This window comes from Charadrius vociferus, unplaced genomic scaffold (genome assembly GCF_000708025.1).
Source record: "Charadrius vociferus isolate BGI_N301 unplaced genomic scaffold, ASM70802v2 scaffold61, whole genome shotgun sequence".
NCBI classification, from domain to species: Eukaryota; Metazoa; Chordata; class Aves; order Charadriiformes; family Charadriidae; genus Charadrius; species Charadrius vociferus.
Window position 1 is genome coordinate 1,248,738 of NW_009646945.1, and position 24,946 is coordinate 1,273,683.

Here is a 24,946-nt window from a genome sequence, read left to right on the forward strand (position 1 = left end):
GAACTGTTCGAATGCATTCCCCGATGTAGTTCACTGGGAAGGGAAGTACAAAATGGGTCTTCATCTGGCATGGTTTGAAAGTAGGATCCTAAAAGAAAAATGCATTATTGTCATAGTCAGCATAGATGAGACAATTTCTCCATTTGAGTACTCTGGGTTTTTTGAGAACTATGAAATTCTGCCAAACATATAGACACACAAATGCTAAAGCTGCCACTTGACCTACACTGCAATCACTGACATTTCGCTTGTGCCCATTTTAGCAATCCAGTACACAGAACTGCTGTGGGAAACTAAAGTACGTGGACTCTGTACGTCATACCCATCCTTGCACTCACTTCTCAATTGTGCAGGCCTTGTATTACTACCACGGAGTTTTGATTGGCGTGCTTGGCCTGCCATGGCTTTACTGTGATTGAAACAAGTGTTCAGAACTCTCCACTTCTACATCCACATATATTCGTGGTCAAAACATCATATTTCAGTCCATCTATTCAATTTTAGATATTGAAACCAGATTCAGAAACTGAAACCCACAAAAAAAGCAGCAAACTATTTATGAACAGCAGTAGCTGTATGAATTACTACTCAAACACCTCCTGCAATAAATACAACTCTTCCTTACACCCCCACTTCAAAACTTCCAGTCCTCTGCATCTCTCCAGGCCTCTGCAGCACTCGCTTCTTTGACTCTTTCACACACAGACACGCTCGTGTCCTTACTTAAGTACTCCAGTGGTGGAGTCCCCGTCCCTGGAGGTATTTAAGGGTTGTGTAGATACAGTGCTCAGGGACATGGTTTAGCGGTGGGCTTGTCAGGTTAATGATTGGACTACATGATCTCACAGGTCTTTTCCAATCTAGGAGATTCTGTGATGAGCAGAGCCTTACACACCTCCAGTAGCTTTTATGGCCCCATTTCAACACTCCCAAGTCTTTCTGAACTTCAGGACCCGTTGCCCAGCCCCTCACACATCGCTGGCTGGTTGGGCCAAGCACAGCAGCGTATAAATCACTGGTCTGCAAGCAAAACCGTGGGCTGAGCTCTCCCCGCCGCCTTCTCAAAGGACAGCTCAGGGTACACTAAGTTGTTTTTCTCTCCTATAGCCAAATACAGATTTTCATTTTTACTTAAGTGTCACTGATGCTCTTGTGTCAGGTGTGATTCGCATTCAGAATCATTTAGGGAGAGGAAGGAAAGGAAGGGATTAACTGGGAGTGACACCACACAAGCCTGGTTCTGAAAGAAGCCAGGTTAAAAATAAAGTAAGCATCGCTTACAAGAGACAGCACAAGCCAGTATTTGCCCACGTGAGTGGATGTGGAGTTAGCTAAATGATCTTCACATAAGAACCAAAGGGAAGATAACAAAGAAGATGACACAGAGGGATTAAGAAGTTTGATAGCTAGGTTAAAGAAACAATCCAGTCAGAGGGCGGAACTGTGAGCCGTGTGCTTCTAAATAGCAAGAGAATCTGTAACAGCTTGAGATGGACCATTAGTATCAGTAAGAGCCCAGTAACACCAACATCCCCAACCAATAATGTACTTACATTAACTAGTTTCCTCGTGATCTGCAAACCAGTAAGCATTTCACTTCCCACAGGTTTGACTTCTGAAGATTTCTACAAGAGACCCAGCCCTTATATCAAAAGATGATTCGACAATTTAGACTAATAACATTACAGATGCAACCCCTACCCTTCGAACCTCTTTGAAACCACCATCAGACCGTGTCTTCACAAACCTAAGCAAGCTACTCAATTACTTCTTTATATTTGAATCTCTAAGCAAATACCAAATATGGTTCCTTTTAACAGCAATTTGGCACTGAAAGACACCAAGACAGACATTAACTGAGGCCCAGAAAGTTTCAGACTATCATTTCCCTCACGGGTAGGGAACTGGGATCTTATTCCAGTCTCATCAGAAATTAAGACAGATCTGCATATTGACAGAGCAGATTCTGGGTCAGCTCTATTAATCCAAGCACATTTTGTGCCAAATGTCCTCAACATCCAGACAATGAAACAAATTCCCACGCAACTGAGGAACTGCACATCATGCCCTACTGCCTTTTGGCCAACATTTCAAGTAAAGCTTAGCTAAAAAAGAAATTATAGTTTTATATGACAAAGAGAGCGACAGAAAGAGTAAGAAATTCTTTTTCCACATCCCACGCAAAAGCAGTAGCCTCAGGGTAAGGCTTGACAGCTAATCTACAGGATTACTATTGTCTATTTTATCGTGGTGAAGACAGCCTCTGTGGCAAAACACAGAGACAGCAGCTTCACACAGAGCTGAGTCTTGCAAATTTCTTCAGACATCTTTGTATGGACAGGGTATTTGAGCACAAAGGATCTGCTCCTGGTTGCACAGTGCTCTCTATACAAGATCAAATCCAACCCTAGTCACAAACAAAGTACTTTCTTACCTCAATCACATGGGGACGAACAGGTTTTCTCTCTTTTTTACTTCTAGCTATGCCCTTTATAAATTTCTCTACTTCTTTAGATGCTTCTGATATCTGTTGAGGTGCTGCGTTCACTGAACATCTGTTAAAAATACATACCAAGTTTTTAAATATGTTTTTGTGCTTTCGGACTGGACAGCCCTTTATCATTTGCACCATGTTGTCTTCCTAAGCATTTTCTATAAAATCATCAGAATGTTAGATCTGCAGTCACCGATAATCACCATCACAGAAAAAAAACCCAAAATACTCATAATCCAGCATCTGATATGCCTCCCCCCAAAAAAGTCACAGTCCAATTGCTTTTCTTTTGCTTGCCCAAAAACATCTTCAGACCCAAGCTTTAGCAGCAGCTGTCAAACCGCTTCTGTGCGCAGGACAGGACTACATCAGTTTTGCAAAATATAAATGTCTCACAAAAAACGAGTGTCCTCTGTATTCTCTCTTTACAGGCAGATCTACCATCATTTTGAGCAGTATAGATATTTCTACAATTTTACTCATCATTTCATGCTTTGCAAAACAAAACTTTGCAACTTTTGAAACTTCAAATGGACTTATTTTTGGAACTAATGTGGCTGACGCTAAACACCTTAAAGTGCCCTCTTACTTTTTCCAATATACGCACAAAGCAGATTTCAGATGTTGCTATTTTCATTTTAGGATAAAAATTTCCCAAACAAATTTCATTCTACTGTTTCAATACAACATAACAGTATTTGACTCCTGGGCACCTTTAAGGAAAAATAAAAAGGCAGAATTTTGAGTATTTCTGTAAAATCCTACAGGTCATTTACACACTTTTGGTACAGTAGTTACACATGAAATTTGCCCTAAGTTTCTCACACCTGTTAAAAAATGAACAAAATAAGCCAGAGCTACCACTTTGTAAGCAAGAAGAATTTAAACGAAGAACCCTTTTCTAGTTTTTCCCACAGACATCCTGTTTCACAAAACCCCAGTACTTCACGAAGCACACAGAGATGCGCATTCACAGGCCGTGGCCTCCCTCTAACCAAAACGCTCCTTTGTTTTTAGCTGGAGCTCACCTGATGTTGTCACTATTTAATAAATACTTCTTAATGCGTGGCAGTTTGCGTAGTATCGGTTTAATATCAGACATTTCAGCTATTCTTTTCATCAACTTCACCTGTGCAGGAAAGGAAGGCAGAAAGACTATACATTAAACCAATAGACAAAAATGGCAAAAAGGAGCACTGTAATTCCAAAGTCAAGGATTTGGGCCTCACTGAAGGATGCCACTAATTTTTCACCTGATCCATCCCACTGAACATTTCTTGCAGTTCTCCAGAAGGCGTAAGGTTTTTGCTGGCTCGAATAGAGGCGTATAAATGCCCACAGTCCGGAATCCCATTCGACAGCTCCTGGGCAGTCTTCTTAACCAGCACTCTGAAGTGTTCTTCCTCCTCAAAGCGGGGGCTGAAAAAGTATTGAAGTAGGTCTGTAGGTCTCATACAAAAGCACACCAATGGAACTTATAATACTGAATCATTCATTATCCCAAATCCAAGAAAGAGCTCTTAGCCTGTTGGTTCTCTGTTTAATCCACTACAGTTATGCAAATGATAGAATACTTAGGTTTAGAAACTGGGAGCCATTCAAAGATAGTTATAAAAAGAAATCCTGAAGTAGGATCTCTAAGAAGAGAATGGTTAGAGGAAGAGGGGAAAAAGAATCCCAAGACACATGCAAAAACACAAACAAACAAAACCCAATGTACTGTACTTGTTAAATATTTCACTCCACAAATGCATCATGTCTGGCAGATTTCTATCCAAGCACAGAGATGAAAAGAGCACACCCTAAAGGAAAAAAGAAAAACAAAACACAAAAAAAAACCCTTCACACAAGACAACCAAAGCAATGGCCTGAGAAATGCACAATAACTTATGAAAGTGATACAATGATGCCAACCTAATGCTACACATCACAAAATCACTTTAACGCAGTCTGTGCTACTAAAATCTGAGAAGACTTGAAATGTGATTGTTCTTCGCACAAAGCAAGCCTGTCAATTACCCCTTCCCAACAGTAAGTAGCAGTTCAGAAATAGAATTTCTTGTATTTCTCATGAAGTACCAATAAAACTGTTGTGGGGATGCACCTTGCTGCCAAGGAGTCTCCCGAATTCAACTGCAGAAACCATGGGGAGCAAACCACAGCAGCAGATCCCAGCAAGTCGGAAAAAATCTTAAGAGGATATTGCTGGGACTGTTACCCCCAATATGAAGACCTAATGATCTTGCAAACATTCTGTCCTTCTGAACCACATTAACAGTGACATACACAGGTTGACAGCAATCTCTATGTGTAACACTCTACCATTCTGTCCTCTACTCTCTGCTTCCAAAATTTTTTGCAGCACTCAAAAATACGGTGACAGATGCTGGTGAAGCCCTGCCTTAAAATGGATCATGACATCGAGTACTCCCCTTAAACTACTAAGTTACTGTAATCGTCAAATGTGTATCTTAAAAAGGCACGAGTCCTTTTATATGCTAAGTTTTCAAACTACATGAGCTGACCCTCTACCTGGAAGCCCTGACTGACCCTTTGCTACAGAGCTGTTATTGCAAGTGTAATGTCTTAAAGTTTATGATTAATTTACCTGTTCATACACATCCAGGTGTGAATCATCTGGAATGATATGTGGGCTGACAGACATACCACCTGTTTTTAGCTCTATTTTCTGGGCTTGCTCCCTGTAATCAAGGGCTCCACATCCCATTCTGTGAAAAACAAGAGAGATTTATTTCCATTTGCAGTGTATGCCAAAACCGGGATCCATATGCCATTTGCAAAGATGATTGTTTAGGCCAATACTAATCTAGCAACCAAACAATTTGGGGCATTATCAAGCAAATACAATACTTTACACCTTATGAAAGAAAAAAACAATACACCAAGCTTTTCAATTAAAGCAAGCTGTTAATTCAAAACAGTGTATCAAAAAGTGTGCTTTCTGTGCAGGCTTGCTACCAACGTCCATACGGAACGACAGTAATAACACCACATAAACTGTTACCACCAATCAAAAGAATAAGATTCCTTCCAGCACAGCTGACTTGTTCTGCCCTGTGGTGCTCTTTCCCCTACGATGGGATCAATGTTCTTGTGACCACATTGTGAAATTAGACACCCCCCCCCCAAAAAAAAAAAAAATATCTATCCAAGTGAAAACTTTAATTTCTGCTAGGCTATTTTTCATTTCTATCAATTTTCCAATCTGTTCGGGGAACGCTTCTGTTGATGCTGGGGAACAAAGCAATGCAGAGACTGCTGGAGAGGGGGAAAAGAGTTGACAGCTCTGTGGGGAAGAGGGAAGACCACGGTTTCTGCCGGACACCAACTTATCAGCATTTGCCCTCTGTAAGAAGAACAGTTGCTGAAGTTATTAAAAGCAATATTATTTCAGTAAGCCGTATTATATCTTATTGCTTTAGCTTCTAAGAAAGTAAACCTCTCACTTTGTAATGACATTGCAGAAGAGCGGCACGTATGGTTTGAGCTCCTCGGGAAGCGTGTTCAAGCTGGAAACAGCTCTGAAATAAACCACCCCATTCGTTGGCTGAGCACAGTACTGGACAGGAATTTCATCAGCTACGGATAAAAAAAACCAACACAAAAAACCAAAAAACAAAAACCAAAAGCAAAGAACAATCAACAGCTTTCTACTATAAATACATAAAACCAAAACAATTTCTTACAAGAACTTCACATTAAGAGTTATTTTCTTTTGGCCCTTCAGAGCGACTTCTTGTTTTAACTTTGCACATTGCACTGAACACTGGCCTGAAGAGTTTGCATTGTTCCTGCCTGTGGTATGGTAATGGACACCTGGACAATTCGATGAGAGAATTCTCTCGACAGAGGCCATATTTTAGAGGTAACATTCAAACAAAGGAATGGTAGTTTGTTTCCGAACAACTGAAGAACTTTTCCTCCCTTATTTTTCCCTTCATCACCTAACAAGTTGAGGAAAGTAGGTTCCCACACTGTACGTTCTCTTCTAAGCCAGAGCATTAGAATATAAACATTAGAATTTTCACAAAACCAGGTCATTTTAGTATCAAAATTATACAGTACTTGACACTTGCTAGCAATTCTTGCAGGAAAGTCTCCATTAGAAATACACTGCAGAGCAGTATTACCTGCAAGATTTTGACAGAACTGTATCAAAATTGAGATCTACAATTTCTTGTTTCCTATCAATCCATGGGGCAGCCCTTTGGCAAAGTAGGGAGAAATCTGCACTGAGGTTACGAAGGATGACAATTATTTTATTTTTTTCCTATCGCTCCTATACATCCCATTCTGTAAAAACTAGGTAGGAAGGGAAAGCAGCAAGGAAGGATCACTGCACAAGCTGCCAGGAGTGCTGCACCCTGCGTAAGTGTTTGGAAAGTGGGGAGATTGCTCAAGAGCGTTGGAGCTTGCCACCTAGAGACTCCTCTGATTGCAGGGCAGGGCAGGCAGTGAGTAAGCAGGCAGCAGGGAGCTGGCAGCAGGAGCCCTTGGAAGGGCGGGTGGCTGGTTCCAGCTGAGAACAGCCCCACATTGCCCCTCGGAGGCGACAGCAGGAAGCGAAGTGTCTGCAGATCCACTGCAAACTGTCTACCACAGAGATGGTAGATGGTGGACCAGAAAAAAAAGGACCGTAACAAACAGAGCACGTATGCTTTGTAAAGAGCAAAAAAGAGCAAAAGCTGGGCAAGCAGCTAGATAATAATACAGTAGTGTTGCTCTTTTGAGGATGAAATAGTGGTTACACCAACCTGCAAGTGTTGTCTCCAGCACAGTGAATGGGATTCTTGGCTCAATGTCGGACACTTTCAGAGCTGGGAGACAAGAAGTATCCTGAGGTTTGCTTTGAAGAGCAATTAATTCCAAACCTAATGAGGAGAGCAGAATACCAGTTTGTCATTTCCAACTTTTAGTGAAAATGCTGTTAAAGCCTACTGAGCTGATACAGATCAGAAAAACACAAGAGTTTAAGTTTAGCATTTTCTATCAACAGTTCTTTGAAATATTTTACTGAAACAAATTTGCAGATTATCACATTGCAACAGCAAACAGAACACTGTGTCTTTGTAAATTCTCTTGCCAATCCCCCCTTCACATCCAGTTTACAGTAACATGCAATTTAAACCCTGACAAAGCGGCATCTGCCAGCCTGTCCTGTTACCCAGCTCGGCAAAGACAACCCACGCAACCCAGACCTTGCAGGTAAGAACCTTCTAACCCATTCCCCCCAGTTCTTACTCAAATGCTCTGTCAGTACACTGATGCAGCCAAATTGTTGCATTTAATTTTACATTTCAGCCTCTTTGAGATTTTACCTAGTCACCTCTAAGTACTCTTCAATTTATCTTTGCAAGTAGGAAGCCTCGTCTGATTTTCTGCTCTGCTATCCCCTGCCTAGTACCAAAACTTCAGAAGATTAATGCCACTTTCTTGAAGGATTTCTGTGACTAGATCACTGTTTTCACAAGTTTAGATGACTGCCCAGGGTTTCCAAACTAGAGTTACTGCTCAGAATAAGTTAAACACAACATTATTTTTATAGTTGGCTTTTTAAGTAGGGAAAAAAATAGAAATAAAATTGCAAAATATGTTTTATTGGGAGCAGGGAGAAGACTTCATATGCTCAAAAATAAACAGCTTCAAGGTAAATGTTGGAATTCATCTTGTACTTAGTGCAAATTAATATGGGAAAGAATAAGCAGATTGATATTTTAAAACAATTTCCTTAATTCTGCCCTACTGGAGACATTGATCATTCTACTTTTGAGTGTTAAAACTAATGGAATATACCAATCACACATTGTAGTGTAAACACTACACTGCATGACCCCATAACACATACACAAACTTCCAACAAAAAAAGTCATCCCTTTCAGAGCAAATGCTGGAGAGTGTCTGAGAATTTAAGATACTCTACGGAACACCAGCTAAAAAACTGACTGTGTTTTTAAGCAGTTGCCAAAATAAAAAGATGAAAAAGCATGCTAACCTTTTTCAAAGATTTGGGTTTTTTCTTCTTCAGAAAGAGCATTGACCTTTTCTCCCAGCTTTTCTGCTTCCATTTTTGCTTGTTTATCATGGTAGTCTTCCTCTGGACTCATTGACAGAGTCAATCTATGTGGATTATCCTGCAGAAATATATCCCAAAAGAAAGCATTATTAATTTTGAGGCAACTTTCTCCTGGTTTGCTTCAGATTATTGCTTCATCAGCAGTAGATAAAAACAGTCTGTGCATCATTTGGCTTGCATATTATCAAAAGTATCACAAACAGGCCATTTAAACTCTTCATTTCATACAAAACAGTCTGCTAAAAGGGTGGTGAAGAGAGGCAGATTACCACAAGAACAAGCATGAACAACCTTTGTGAAATTTTAGTATAGAGTCAGAATCCCTCAACAGCACACAGTACTCATTAGTTTAATTAAATCAAGGTTAAACAACCGTACGAAACACTATAGAGCAGCGTGCCACAAGTTTTATCTGGAGAATGTTCTAAGATAGGGAATCTGCTTAAATGCAGGAGGGTTTCATTAAACACCTCTTTCAACCTGCCCAAGCTTGAGCGCACAGAGATCCCATATGATGAAAAATGTACATGCCTTATCCTGCTCAGAAACGCTTTACATCAGCCGTGCTGCCAGAGAACTCCATGCATTATGCAAGTGTCACAACTGCTGTTGCATTTCTCTTTGTTTATACCAGACTGTGGAATTTTAATAACAAAATTACTCAAGCGGCTTCCATTTTATGTAATACTGGGAGGCTATTCAAAAAGATAGCAACCTCAAAAATTGCCCATTTCAAAGTAGACCTGAAAAAGCAGCATCTGTCACTGACAGACACTGCCAATAATTTGGGGCAATGTAATCGGATTCTGTTTTATGAGTTTATCTCAGCCATGGAAAGACTACAGAAACCTGACTGACTGCAGAGCTGAAGAGGGAAATGCAAAATTAACTAGGCATGTTAAAATGGACAGGATGAACAGCATTCTCTCCCTTGCTCCTGGCCTTCCTGCTTTATTAATCTCCAGGCACAAATTATAACAGTGCATAATCTTCTGATAAAAGAACATACAACTATTCTCATTACTTCCTGAGTCACGTTTTTGCCTTAGCCCCCTCCACAAAACTGCACAGTAAAAGACGTTCTCCAAAACACTGCATCCCTTATTTCTTCCCTGCAAAAGCTGAAACCTTAATGCCCTCTACTACTTCCAGACACTAATAATGCCTTTAGAAAAACAGATTTCAATTGATGCTACTGCCTCTTGTTGGCTTTGAGTATATGAGAACCAGCATTTACTCGCTATTTAATCAGGTTGGCAGTTACCTATAATAGATCTGCCCTTCAAAACAACTTGAACAATTTTTGGGGAAAAAACCCCAAACAAAACCAAAACCCCACCAACAAAACAAATACCACAAAATAACCCCCAAACCACTTTTGCACTGCTGTCACTGGATTTTTTCTTTCTGGCATTAGCTAATTCAGGGCTTCAGAACTATCCAATGTTATAATGCCTTTACTGTTTTTATTTCTTCAAGAACTCCAGTAGAACATATGGAGAGGAAAACAAGAAAAAGAGCAGAAAGCAATTAGCACTGACACCAAAATGCAGATGGCAGTTCAGTGAACATGAGGAGCACCAGACAATCTTATTTACAACCAACATCTTTTCAAGGAAGAAGAGATACACCTTGCTATGCCAATATTAAGCAACACATAACTAGGTCTGTAATTCTCTATGTTTGAGCTTCTCAGGAAATACTCATGTGCCCTTCTATAGCATCAGGCATCACAGTTCACAAAACATTAGCATTTTATCAATGTTCTAACATGCATGTTTCATAGAATCATAGAATAGTTTAGTTTGGAAGGGACCTTAAAGATCACTTAGTTCCAAACCCCTGCCATGGCCAGGGATACCTCCCACTAGACCAGGTTGCTCAAAGCCCCATCCAACCTGGCCTTGAACACCTCCAGGGACAGAGCTTCCACAACTTCCCTGGGCAACCTGTTCCAGTGCCTCATCACCCTCAGAGTGAAAAACTTCTTCCTGATATCTAATCTATCCTCTTCCAGTTTAAAGCCATTACCCCTCGTCCTATCCCTACATGCCCATGTTTCCAAGTGTCTAACCAGCCAAACTTTCCAGTTTTGAAAAGTTTTCACTTCAACCACTTAAAATTAACATGCTTCATTCAAAAGCACTGCTGTTCATCTACACCTAAAAATAGACAGTATGGTTATGAAGAATTAGTATTCAGTTTAATTTTAAATACAAAATCGTTATTTAAAAATCAATACTGCTGATATTTTTCCGTAAGTTTTCCTACCTTAAAATATGTTTTAACTTTTTCCTGAAGAAACGTGGGATTTTCTTTAAGGCACTGCCTGAACCGAGAGACTTTATCTGCAATCTTCAGAAGCTCCACTGGATCCCCATCTTGATTCCAGCAGGAGGCTATATACTGAATGAGAAAGAATAATTAGGTAAGCAGGACAATCCATCTGAATTTCTACAACTGAGAGCATCTATATCTATTTATATTTGAATAGCAGACATATAATGAGTAGTTCTAATACATCTGGAGCAGAAAAAAAAAGTTGAAACCTTTGTTCAGATTAAAGGACTATTCTATCATCATCTGTCCCCTGTTCTCTCCAGTCTCTCCTCTAATTTTATCATACCAAACTACCTTTTTTTTTCTTCCCTTCTTTCTTTTGCATAGGTGTGTATATCTGTATTCTGGAAAGCTATTGCAATGTTCTTTCCTCCCTCCCATTTAAAATAAATTCATTTTTCAGCCCAAGAAAGAAGGAAAAAAAGGAACAGGCAGTAGAAAAAGTAGTACATAAATATTACAGTCTACCCATTTATTGTATCAGTCAGATGAAATGATTTATAGTAAGGTAACTCAAACGTAGACAGGACTTTAGAAAAAGAAAATACTGAAAAACCAGAAATATCCCCAGGATATTATTTAGGAAGGATTTTTATCCTAGTTTTATTCTCTTGTTTGAGACTATCAAGTCTGCTTGAGTCACTATTGAAGGTTCTTCAAATACACCACAAAGCAAGATATCAAAACCTTCTCCCTTTCTACTCTTGTGTGAATGAGGACAAAATGAAACAAAGCAAAATAAAAAAAACCAAACCAAAACATTTGAAAGAAAAAGCCCTTAAAAGCACACAGAAAACAAATGCATCAGAACTGTCAAAACCACCTTCTCTTTTCTTATCTCTCTAATTACAAGCAGGTATGACAAGCCTTCCAGACTTTTGCACTAATATCTATTATTATCTATTCTGTAGAAATTCCCTATTGTGTTTTAAAGAATAGTATTCTTTTAGAACATGCTTGAGTTAATTCTCCTGAAATAAGTCACTCCTTATCTGAGGCTTCCACGGGGTCATTACAACAACTCAGTGCTGGTTCTCAGTAAGCAATCTGAAACTTTAACCATATATCTAAGAGTTCTCCAAACTCTTCTGAAACACTGACAGCCTTGGGGCCATGACCACTTCCTTGGTGTCACGGTTTAACCCCAACCCCGGCCAGCCGCTCGCTCACTCCCCTCACAGTGGAATGGGGAGGAAATAGAAAGGGTAAAAGTAAGAAAACTCATGGGTTGAGATAAAGACAGTTTAAGAAGGCAAAAGCTGGGCATGCTAGCAATGCAATATAAGGAATACATTCACTGCTTCCCATGGGCAGGCAGGTGTTCAGCCATCTCCAGGAAAACAGGGCTCCAGGACACGTACCAGTGACTTGGGAAGACAAACACCATTACTCCAAACAGCCCCCCCCTTCCTTCTTCTTCCCCCAGCTTTTACTGCTGAGCACGGTGTCATACAGTATGGGATATCCCTTTGGTCAGCTGGGGTCAGCTTTCCCGGCTGTGTCCCCTCCCAGCTTCTTGGGCACCCCCAGCCTCCTCGCTGGCGGGGCAGCGTGAGAAGCAGAAAAGGCCTTGACGCTGTGTAAGCACTGCTCAGCAATAGCTAAAACATCCCTGTGTAGTCAACACAAATTCAAAACAGAGCACCATACATGCTACTATGAAGGTTTTGGCCTATCCCAGCCAAAACCAGGACACCCGGGCAGCTTGTTCCAGTACTTGACCACCCTCTCCATGAAGAACTTTTTCCTACTACCCAATTTAGACTTCCCTTGATGCAGATTGAAGCCATTTCATCACGTCCTCTTACCAGACACCAGAGAAAAGAGACCTCCTGCTTCACTCCCCATCATGAGGGAATTGTAGACAGCAATGAAGTCACCCCTCAGTCTCCTCTCTTCTAAGCTGAACAGACCTAGTACTCTCAACAGCTCCTCATAAGTCATGCCCTCTAGCCCTTCTGGCAACTTTGCTGCCCTCCTTTGCACAGGTTCTAATATTTTTATGTCCTTATATCATGGAGCTCAAAACTGCACATAGTACTCGAGGTGAGGCCACACCAATGTTGAGTGGGATAATCGCTTCTTTCAATCATTTAGCTACACTGTCCTTAATGCAACCCAGTGTATGGTTGGCCCTTTTTGACTTTGTGACTCGTATTGAGCTTACCATCAAAACAAAACCTCCCAGATCCCTTTCTGCAGGGCTGCACTCCAGCCTCATCCCTCCAGCTATATGTACATCCAGGATTATACCGTCCCAGGTGCAGAACCCACACTTGCCCTTGTTAAATTTCATACAGTTTGTGATTGCCCAGGGCTCCAATCTATCAACAGATCTCTCTGTAAGGCCTCTTTACTCTCAAGGGAATCAACAACAACTCCTGATCTAGTACTGTCAACAAATATACTTAGTGTGCACTCAACTCCTGTGTCCAGATCATTGATAAAGACACAGAGAAGAACCAGCCCTATTAAGCCCTGGGGAATACCACTAGTGACTGGCCTCCAGCTGGATGTTACGCCATTTACTACAACTCTTTGAGCCCCACCCTTCAGCCAATGGTTCGCCTATTGTACTGTCTTTTAAATAAACACATCACACAGAGGAACGTCTTTCTAATTGTAAAGCTAGCACACCACTGGAATGCAGCATAGACGTTAGAAAAATTAACCACACAATGTTTAAAATGACACAGTGCCATCTGTGATAGCCAACATGGTTTCACAAAAGACAAGTTGCACCTGACTAATCTGGTGGCATTCTACAACGGAGTGACTGTACTGGTGGATAAGGGAAGAGAAACGGATGTCATCTATCTTGAGACTTCTGTAAGATCTTTGACACAGTCCCACACAACATCCTTGCCACTAAATTGGAAAGATACATGTTTGATGGATGGACTGACTATTTGATGGATAAGGAATTGGCTGGATGGCCACATCCAAACAGTTGCGGTCAATGGCTCAACGTCCCAATGGAGATCAGTACCAAGTGGTGTCTGTCCCTCAGGGGTCCATATTGGGACCAATACTGTTCAATATCTTTAATAATGACATTGACAGTGGGATTGAGCGCACCCTCAGCAAGTTTGCAGATGACACCAGGCTGAGCGGCACAGTTGATACACTTGAGGGAAGGGATGCCATCCAGAGGGACCATGACAGGGTTGAGGAATGAGCCCATGGGAACCTCATGAAGTTCAGCAAGGCCAAGTGCAAGGTCCTGTACCTGGGCTGGAGCAACAACCAGTCATCAGTACAAGTTGGATGATGAATGGTTTGAAAGCAGCCCTGCAGAGAAAGGCTTGAAGATATTGGTAGATGAAAAATTGGTTATGAGGCCGCAATGTGCACTTACAGCCCGGAAAGCCAATCATATCCTGGGCTGCATGAAAAGAAGTGTGGCCAGCACGTTGAGGGAGGCAATTCTCCCCCTCTACTCCATTCTGGTGAGACCCCACCTGAAGTACTGCATCCAGCTCTGGGGCCCACAGTACAAGACAGACACTTATTTGTCTAGAGGAGGGCCACAAAAATGATCAGAGGGCTGGAGCACCTCTCCTATCAGGACAGGCTGAGACAGCCGCAGTTGTTCTGCCTGGAGAAGAGAAGGCTTCGGGGAGACCTATGAAGGAGGCTGATAAGAAAGACAGAGAGTCTTTTTCCAAGGCCTGTACTGACAGGACAAGGGACAACAGTTTTAAACTGAAAGAAGGTAGATTTAGTTTGGATGTAACAAAGAAATTCTTTACAGTGAGGGTCATCCGACACTGGAATAGCCTGCCCAGAGAAATTGTGGATGCCCTGTCACTGGAAGTGTTCAAGGACAGGTTGGACAGTGCTTTGAGTAACTGACCTAGAGAAAGATAGCCCTGCTTAGAGCAAGGAGGTTGGAACTACATTACGTTTTAAGGTCCCTTCCAATCCAAACCATTCTATGATTACTATAGTTACAACAAGCTCCCTTTCAGCCCTTTTCAAGGTCAACTTCTAAAACATGAGCTCAGCCAAATGAACAGAAATATAACCCTCCTCTACGAGAGTATGAACACCAAATGCTGTACGACTGGTCTTTAAAAGCAAGAATTGATTAAGAGCATTCTGTCCTAGAATTAAGTCCTAACAGTTGAATCAACTTCAAGACTTCAAAATATTGAAAGGTAAAGTATATGCGTAAATATTTTACCAGACGGAATTACTCAGTCTGAAGACATGCTAGAAAGTACCGAAGTCAGGCACATTTCGCCAGATCCTGCTATGATACATGACAGACAGTTAAATATCCACAATTTGTCCGTTTCACTGTATGGCAATCTGATTTGAAACAGTTCTTGGTTGTGCTCTCCCATTTACAAGTCTCATGTTAATTCAGGGCTCTGCTTCTTTACCTAACTTTGCATGCCAAAGAACGAACTCCTGTTCATGCTGAAGAATATACAACACTTGAGAGACACAAAGCAGAAGAGCTGCTAAGCAAGTGAAGCTGCTGCAAAGCAGAAAAAAAGAGAGAACACTGGAGAAGAAGAGGCAGCAAGAGGCCCTGATCTGCAGTTAACTTGCTCCCAAAATTTACAACTTGCAGACTCAAAGACACCACATCTTCCATAACAGCTTTGGTATCAAAATTTTAAGCCAAGAATTGAATTAGTGTAAATTCTCACTTGTGAATCTTGCAATTAAATTACAGCAGTACAACCCTAAATCCCATAGAAAAACATAGCCCTTATTTGACTTTTAAAAGTACATAGACACCTGGCCAAAACATACAGTCCCAAGAGGCAGTATGGCATGCCTCTCTTACAGAAGTAACCGGTGCTATTGCAATCAAAGCTAGTATTCAGGCGAAGACAACAGGCTCACTGCCCGATTAAATCATACAGTGTGGAGTCCAGCAATAGTTTGAAGGCTACCGAAAAGAAGGAAGAAAGATGTACATAAGATGACAAAGGAAAAGCCCTTAGGTGAAAAGTTTTACATATCAAGAGTCTACAAAACGACCTCGTATTTCGTAAAGATGTAGACAGGTTTCTCATCCATACTTAAAAAAGCACCACCTATGGGCACACATACAGACTTACAGATGTCAGAGCAAGTCCAAAACTTGTAGACTGATGCTTCAGCTGGATTTCAATTTTGTGAAGAAGAGCTTCAATCCTATCTTCCTCAAAACCTTTCCTTTGGGAAGGGGTGATGAGAGAAGGAAATCATATCCATTAACACTAATCACTTTAAGTGAAGTTATGAAAATGAATTATAACATCGATAAAGGAAGCATTACAACATAATGTCTTCCACACTGAATTAAAATTGATATGAAATAATCTTATCATGCTGTGTCATTTAGTGAAACTGCATTAATATCATTAAACCCCTGAAGGTTATGCTGATGAATATGCTACAATACAGGAAGTAGTAGATACAAGTTTTAAGAGTATTGAACAGTATTACCGATTCTTTTGTGCATTTATTTTAATATAACTCAATTTTTAAGGCATGTTACTACATATATGCCTGTATTATTATATGTCTATATAATATATTATTAATATCTAATTATAAAAGAGTGTATGAAAGAACTAACTGTATTCTCAAAAATTTATCATTACTCACGCAATAACTTCATCAACTGTTCTGGCAATTATCTGTTTCACAGTATCAATGTCTCTTTCAGCAATACCCTGTAGACCCACACTGAAATAAGCTTCTCTTGTTGAGCCATTAAACCTAGAATAAAACATATTCAAATTGGTGACAAGTACTAGAACTTGAGCATTAAACCTGCCAGAAAAGACAGAATAAGGGGAAAACCACCTGCCATTTCCAAATACACACACACATGATTTTAAAAGCTAGATAGAAAGAAAAATTATTACCAAAGAGGCAAGAAAGAGAATTTAAAAGTATGTTTTTGTTCTATTTCAGTAGTAGTAGCAGCACACTGTTAAGAAAATATACAGCATATGATATTAGAGAAAGAAAAGCAGTTACAGAAAAGCTGGTCTTTCCTTTTCATCTTCCCATTAATCTGTAAGTACTTTCCGGTTAAGAAGTCTTTTTTTAAGGTGAAAATTTTAGCTGCCTGTAACGCCAAACACAAACATTCTACGTAAGCAGGTGAGTGGAATAGTACTTCTACATTTGAACTTTTAAAACAGTATTTGTAGAGTAAGTGGTGAAGGTGAAGTGTTTCGTGTTTGTTGTAATTATTTTTCATGGGACTTTCAAAAAAAAGAAGGTAATTTTGTCCAAGCTGTCAGGCAGGGTTAACCATAAGAACTCATCTTTAGAGAGACAAATTGATACTTGAAGAAATACAGAACACCCAGCAGTTTGAACCAAGGCCAACAAACAAAAAGCAATAGGTGCTTATCAACTCTAAACATCCACTATTCCGTGTGTAAAAACCACCAAAGGAATTCAATGGCAGACTCAGGTGCTGAATTCTGCAATACTGATCTTTAGACTCACTTATTCTTCTAGATTGATTCATCAGCAGTGTCACTAAGGCAAATTAAAGCCAATTCTCTGTATGGTTCAACACCATATTAATACAGTCCACCTAGAAAACGCTCAGCAGACAAAACATACAACTGAATCATTACTTCAGTGGCTAAACACTGATTTCTACTGCGATGCCCTGTGATATTAAGATATCTGCATGGCACTGGCATGCATAACGCAGGACTTGCAGGAAGCCCGTGACTTCACGCAGAGATAGTTCAAGCCAGGCAGAGTACCCTAAGGCATTAAAAATCAGATGAGTATATTAAGCTTTCACACTCAAACATCTGAGACAGTCAGTGGAGACAAAGGCAGAATTTTTGTAATCCTCAAGTCTAAAAATCAGTCAGATGAAACATGCCCTGAAAGCGCTTCTTTCTTTCGGTTGACAATAAAAGCAAACTATGATGAGCAGCTGAGTAAAGACACTCCACCCACCCTTAGCCTGCAGTGCAGAGCAAGCTCAGAAGACTGGCTGCAAGAGCTACAGTTTGAATAAGTAAGCATTGGCAGAAATACCCTTATATATGAGGTGATAGTAAGTTAATGCCACCTAACTGCACAAAAGTACATTTGTGCAAAACCTACCTGCTACTAAATCACAGAATTAAAGCAAAAAAGCAAAGATAACACAGTACAGAGAAGAGCTAGCAAACTCTTCTGAGTAATACTAAATGGCCAAGATGAAAACACCAAGTATATCAGGGCACTGAAGTTATACTGTGTTTTTGTCTACCCATTTTTTTTGTTTACCCATTGTTGATAAGCTTTAAACAGTACAACTTTGTTTAAACTAACATAGCTTCTATCAAATTATTTTGACAAGCCAAAAATTACACTTGAGAATGCTTTACAGTTCAGCAGTAGAAACCCTTAAGATGTTTCAATATTAAAGTAAGATTATTCTGGTGTAAATTGCCTGTATGACAGATGACCTCCCAACCTAATAGTGTTTGTAACATTTCTAATATTGCTTATAGTGATGAAATGTAAATTGCGACACTTACCCAACATCAGGAGAAAAATCTGTACCAACACCAGACTCAATTAACGCTTTGTAAAAGGGAGAATTTGGCCCATCAACCAACAGTGAAGACAACAGGCTTAGTGTAAATGTTTCAAAAGTGTCTGTAATACTGAAGAAAAATGAAGAGCTCTTAAAAACAACATCAAGCTATGGATATGGGACACCCAGTATCATCACTAAGTTCATTTCAGAAAAATTACTTCTACAAAACAACGTAGAGGGATCAAGGGAGAAATAATTGCCAGTTATGAACACTGCAACAAACCTTAGGGAACTAAAAGTTCTGCGTCTTTCATTTACTATAACTAGCAGTAAAGCAAGTTAAATTAGGCTGAAAGGGTAGATAAAAGTTAGTAGTAGGGTCATACAGAAAAGCTTGCACACGGCAGGAAGTTGAAAAACAGGAAGCCAGCGTTCCCAAAAGTCTAATCCACTGAACAGTTCTGTAAGATAACAGCTGATTTTCCTTATGTTTATTTGCTAAAGAAAAAGACAGAAAAAAAATCTGCTTAGTAATTAAACTTTCATTTACTATAGAATTTATCTAGATTTCCCATGGCAATATTTAACTTAAAGATGACACTTATGAAGAGAGATTGAAGGACAGGAAATATGCCCGATACCGCCTAAAGTTCTACAGTGAGCCTTCGATTCAGAATTTCATTTTGATACACTTACTCCGTCAACAAGTAGCTGACGCTGACAGTTGTCTGCTTGGAAGGATCAGCAGCAAATGAGTCTAAGCCACACGTTACACTGTGTTCTCTCTGTAAAGTGTAATAAATACGTTTGATGCAGACTAAACTCAGAGCAGAAATTACGAATAAAAAAAAAAGAGACTGCTGGCATCTTCATAGCACCTTCCTTTCAAAGATTTAAAATAATTTTACAGATCCTCTTAAGTAAGCTCAATATTCATGAATACATACACAAACACGGGATATCTTGAAAAATATGAGTGATATCTCAGTTTTTTTAACAAGTGAACAATAGAGGAGAGGATCAAGAAAATCTGGCCATAATTAACACTCTGAGCTGGGTTTCAAAGAAATGCTTATGCTTCTGGACAAGCCAGGGAGGAAAAGGGGAGGGGGGAGGGAGAGAAAGGAAAATGTTCTTTTTGATACCAATGTTTGGAAGTTTAGGTCTCATTAGAGTGAATATTCCCTGACACTAAGTATCAATATTTCTAACAGTAGCACTGAAAGCTTTCCATTAATAAATAGTTCAGTGCTCCAAATGCTGAGGGATTTGAAAACTGGAAATAAGAAAAACAAACAACTGCATGCAATCATTACATTACTGAAACTCAAAAGTAAACGTAGTTCCCCGCTCATTTACACAGAAACACACTTCTAAACAAAAAAACCCAAACAACTACAGTAGGCTGGGCTAAAATGTTAACGTATTAACGTATTCTACTCAGTTTCTGTAATTCCAAGATTGATGTGCACTGTTTCTTTTTGTTCGTTTCGTTTTAATTTTATTTTTTTTACTTACAGGCTTTTCCCAGAGTTTCTGTTTTGGGATATCAGTTTTTGATTCAATTCTTTCAAATTTTGCCAATGCTTCCTCATGTATTTGTTTCAAATGTTGCTCCAGTGGAAAATTACCATAAGTGAAAAATCTGCATTTCATATGAAAGATTGGGATTAAGCATCAGATTTTACATTAAATTTACAGTAACAGCTTTTATTATATTCTGAATTTCATGCATTTTCCAGTGATTCAGTCACATCTAGAATGAAACATGCTTTGTAAGGCCCCTTATTTAAAGACCCACCAGTTTGTCACATACATAAAGTTCATGTATCTCCTGGTAAAATTCCACATATTTCAGCTCCTGTTTTATGCTTCAAAGGCCACAAAAAATATAATTCATTTAGTTGTAGCAATATACAATGTTCCAAGAAAAAACATTAGCAATTGAAGCCAGAATCCTGCTGCTCTAAAGTCTCAGAACACCAAATTCACACATAATGCATAAAATACAATGATGCATGTCTGTCAACTGATCTATAAAACATGGCTGGGTTCTGCGGGTCAGTCTACCACACACACTCCCATACCTACAAGAAACACTGGTGACTTCCACTGAATTAAAATATGTTGAGACACAAGGCATGTCTCAGGTAAATGTTATTCCCCCATTAAAATCTAAACACAGGTACAATAGAATACATGGGATGGTGAGAAAAACAAAGGATGGACAATTCACTGCCATGACAAAAGCTTATGTTGCAACTAATCAGACTAAGACATTGACCACAAAATCGGTGCAGAAGAAACAACGATGCTATAGATTTCTCTCCGTATCACTTTCAAATTGACTTTTAGCTTAAATACCTTATCAGTACCCACAGAATTAGTATCTGACTCAAACGAATATTCATTATTTAGAACCTGACACAGTAATGTATGCTTCAGAAGCAGATGAACAGCCATTCTTTTGTAATTTCTTTTAATAACTTTTAATCTGGGTTGACTTCAGGAGGATAGGAACCCCTACACTCATCTGTGCTACTTGTATCATAGCTCCCTAAAATTACTGCCAAATACTTATTAGTATGTTCCATTTCCCTCCAAGCCATTTAAGTTCAAGCTGAAACATCTGTAAACAAAAATCCCCAAAACAAATCCTCATAATCAAGCAGGTAGATGTACTCTAGAAAAATCAGCCGTCTCTCTCGCAGTAACCCCTGCTTCCAATTCACCCTTCGCTTCTCTCCCTAGAGCAAATTCCTTGCTTCGATGCTGTCCTAGCTGCTGGAGGGCATAGGTTATTTAAGGTGCTGGCCATGTCAATGGAAACACTGTGTTGCTGGTTTTCCCCTCACACAAATACAAACGCAGTGCTAACACACTATATAACGCAGTAAGTTAGTCACAAACTTCAGATACCTGGAATTGCTTGGATGATAATGTGTGGCATGGAACTGTTTAAGCTGCTCCCATGTAAGATCAGGAATACACAATGGATCTCCACCAGATACCACACCGTAAGTGTGATCAGGAAGGATTTTATTCTGCAAGTGCTGTGCAAATATCCTCTCATTATCTGTCTTAAGAGGAAAACACCACATTTCAGTAAAAGTCATCAAAACACATTTTAAAAATAAAAGGTGCTCAATAATAAGACCTCAGAGCTCTAACTTACACAAGAGCTCCTCCTCGCATAAGCATTGCGTTCTGTAGTCCCATATACTCAGATAAAACTAGCTACATTATCGTGTCAATTTCAAAGAAAATTCTACAATAAAATCCATTAGCAGGATGCTCTTTTATATGTAAACAAACTTTCAACAGGCTGACTTTAAGAATAACCATGTAACAGACTGTTGACTTTACTGAGGACTTAAATTTCACAGAGGAGGAATGGAAATCTCTGGTGCAATAATGCCATTGATAACCTGCAGCTTAAGCCACTTCGCCACGTGTAAAATCTTAAAACAAACATTCACAAAACTTACAAATGCCCCTTTCATTTCATTAAAAACAACTCCTTTGAAGACTAAGGGTGTCTGAGGATCAGCTGGGTTCTCATGTTCTAACCTCCAACCTTCTTGCCTAAAAAAATTAATAACAGAAAGTGTGTGAGTTTGAGGGTTCTGGTTTTGGGGGTTTTATTTTTTTAATTTAAGGTTTACATACATCTCAAGCTGTCCACATCTTACCAGAAATCCAGTTGCCGCAAACATGGAAAGAAAGCTGCATCCAGGTACACTGACAGAAGATTTTGAAAATCCTTGGGATTTTGTGTTGAAAATGGATAGAGTGTGTAATCACTAGCTGCATATAAATAAACGTAAAAAGATCAGAACTTTAGAAAGTCTGAGACGCACTTTGCCCTCATTTATTTTTAATGTCTGCTCTACACAAAGAACTGGAAGAAAAGAAACTTTCTAAATGACATATTTTTCCTGAGGAATACACACAAGTTTAACACTGCAGTTATTTTACCATGAAATCTTTGCTTTTGCCATACATATAAATAATTAAATGCATTGTTGCATACGATAAGGATCCACCTCTATTGGGACTTTGTAACTACCTAATGAACAAGATCTATTTTGTTGCCTTGCCTTGTTAGTTTTTTAATCTCTCACTCACAACATTCACACTTAATAATGGCTCTCCAAAGGGAAATTAAGGAGACCCAACAGACAGCTCTCCTTCAGTAACACCTCAGGCATTTCAAATGGTATTATTTACTTTGGGCTCACCTGTGAATGCATTCATGAAAGTGGACAGCGACCTATTTAACATTTTAAAGAACGGATCTCTGCAAGGATACTTTTGAGAACCACATAACACAGTGTGTTCGAGGATATGCGGGACCCCAGTGCTGTCCATTGGAGTGGTTCGGAATTGTATACTGCAAAAGAGTGCAGAGAGGCACGTGGTTATTTGTGATGGGAAGTCTACCCACCTCCTATCTTCAGCTGAGACATACAGGAACATTATTGCTGTCTAGTAACTAACATGGCATATAGCAGGATGCAGAGTTATTGAGTTCTTAAGAAAGACTCTCGAGTTGAGCCCTCAGCCACCTCTTCTAGAAGGTGTACAACCTCTGCACTTCTACTTCTGGACGCAGTACAGAAGTTCTTAGCATGTAACTGCACACTTTTTTTTTAACCAAAAGGTTAAAAAAAAAACTTCATGGAAGGTTATGGTAAAAAGAACCTGTTTATGTCTTGCAACTATAAGCCAATTTATTGGAAGGTCCAGTTTTCGGCTCACCAATACAGAAGAGATGATAATAAATTTCAAGTAGTTTAGTGGAGAGCCACAAAGACAGTCAGAAGCTGCAGCACATTCACTGTGAAAAGAGGCGGAGAAAAAGAGGCTTATTTAGCCTGGAGAAGGAAAGGACTCAGAGGGACTCAATAGCTGCCTTCCAATACCTACAAGGAGGATATGATGAAGACAGGTTCTTTGCACAAATATTCATAATGGAAGGACAAGAGACAACATCCATAAATTGAAGCAAAGGAGGTTCCAACTTGATATTAATGAACAAGAAAAAAAAAGCCCACTATACAAACATTCAAACACTGGGAACAGGTTGCCCAGAGAGGTTGTAGAATCTTTGTCTTTGGAAATTTTCACCTGAATAAACGTGTGAGGAACCGCATCTGAATTGAGTGCCAACCCTGCTTTGAGCAGCAGACTGAACAACAGGCCTCGTAACATCTGCTTCAACGTGAAAAAAACTACAAAAATCCCACAAAGGACGTACTGTCCTCTTTGTTATCACAGAAAAAAACAGTTATGAAACTGGATTACAATTTAGAAAGCACAAGGTGATGCCGAGATGGAGTATGCTATATATACATTAATGTTTTACCTGAACAGATTATTGGAGTCCTCCCTAGCCACATGTAGATACCTGGCTCCTGTACTGTCATGACTAAGCTTCACTGCAGTCAGGAACAACTCAGGAACAGCTGTCACCTGCGTTGGAAGAAAACGTCTGTATTACAGTGTGACTGCAACCAAGTCAAGTAGATCATGGATGATATAGCAATGATCAGCTTTTTGATCCTGTATATAATACTGCCATATAATACTGTCATATACAGTATTAAATAAATTCTTTGTTCGTATGGTTTGGGAGGTGAAAAAAAAAGTATGCAAATGGAAAATGAAGTTAAAAAAAAAAACAACATTAAAATACAGTACAACCAAAGAACTATACTCTCCTAGTACAGACATTAAGACCGGAAAAATTCGATCAGAAATACAAAGAAAAGGCATATATTCAAACATCAGTGTTTAGGGCAGCAAACAAAAGTCAAGGAGCACAGTTCTACCACGAGCTCTGTCACTAGCAATCACGGTTTGCAAATTACCTTTACTCTCTGCTTCTGCTTTTTTCTTTAAAAAAGTGAAAAGAAATTCGACATATTATTTCCATTGCAGGTTCTTAACAAAGGTATTAAAAGCAGCTTAGAAGATACAATATTACTTGAATGTATTTCATAAAGCAGCACACAGTGAAGTTCCGTTATCTGTCTGCACTTTCAGAAGACCACACCAAATGCTCAGCATCTGTACCACACACACAGACTCCGGGAGCGCGTTATTTACCCTAGAGGAGTCAGCTCCCTGTAGGAACGCATGTTAACATTACCTGAAGAACTTGGTTGCAGAGAGGTAACTACTGTACCATTTTTAACTGACCAGCCAAAGCATCTATAGATATTTAGCGTGAGGCCTCCTGGCCTCACTTAGGCACTTTCCAGCCATGGGAAGATTTATCTATACGGACACAGAGGAAACGCAGGCCAAGGGCGATGCCTACCTGCTCCACAGTGAACCCGTGGATCTGCTGGCCCTCCCTGTACCGCAGCGCCCGTTCGTTGGCCGAAACACTCTTCCACCTCCACGACTTCTGACTGAAAGCCCTGAAACGACACTTCCCTTCAGCACAACCGCGCTCCCACCGGCGGCGCCACCGCAGCCACGGAGACGCCCTCCCCCACGG

The 24,946-nt window shown here is 39.8% G+C and overlaps 1 protein-coding gene across 1 annotated transcript in view; it reads right to left on the minus strand.

Annotated features, from left to right (window-relative positions):
* PITRM1 (pitrilysin metallopeptidase 1) overlaps positions 1-24,946 on the minus strand; it is a 37,898-nt gene that overhangs the window by 4,826 nt on the left and 8,126 nt on the right. The window contains exons 4-25 of the mRNA XM_009895120.1: positions 24,764-24,935; positions 23,807-23,913; positions 22,680-22,831; positions 22,131-22,245; positions 21,927-22,023; positions 21,358-21,518; positions 19,957-20,083; positions 19,135-19,223; positions 18,437-18,565; positions 16,539-16,652; positions 16,007-16,103; positions 10,860-10,994; positions 8,508-8,646; positions 7,270-7,386; positions 5,962-6,094; positions 5,103-5,223; positions 4,220-4,296; positions 3,748-3,913; positions 3,523-3,623; positions 2,435-2,555; positions 1,554-1,625; positions 3-88 (exon numbers count right to left, since the gene is read on the minus strand). Of these exons, the coding sequence (XP_009893422.1) occupies positions 3-88; positions 1,554-1,625; positions 2,435-2,555; positions 3,523-3,623; positions 3,748-3,913; positions 4,220-4,296; positions 5,103-5,223; positions 5,962-6,094; positions 7,270-7,386; positions 8,508-8,646; positions 10,860-10,994; positions 16,007-16,103; positions 16,539-16,652; positions 18,437-18,565; positions 19,135-19,223; positions 19,957-20,083; positions 21,358-21,518; positions 21,927-22,023; positions 22,131-22,245; positions 22,680-22,831; positions 23,807-23,913; positions 24,764-24,935 (2,628 nt within the window). The remainder of the gene's footprint in view (positions 1-2; positions 89-1,553; positions 1,626-2,434; positions 2,556-3,522; positions 3,624-3,747; positions 3,914-4,219; positions 4,297-5,102; positions 5,224-5,961; positions 6,095-7,269; positions 7,387-8,507; positions 8,647-10,859; positions 10,995-16,006; positions 16,104-16,538; positions 16,653-18,436; positions 18,566-19,134; positions 19,224-19,956; positions 20,084-21,357; positions 21,519-21,926; positions 22,024-22,130; positions 22,246-22,679; positions 22,832-23,806; positions 23,914-24,763; positions 24,936-24,946) is intronic.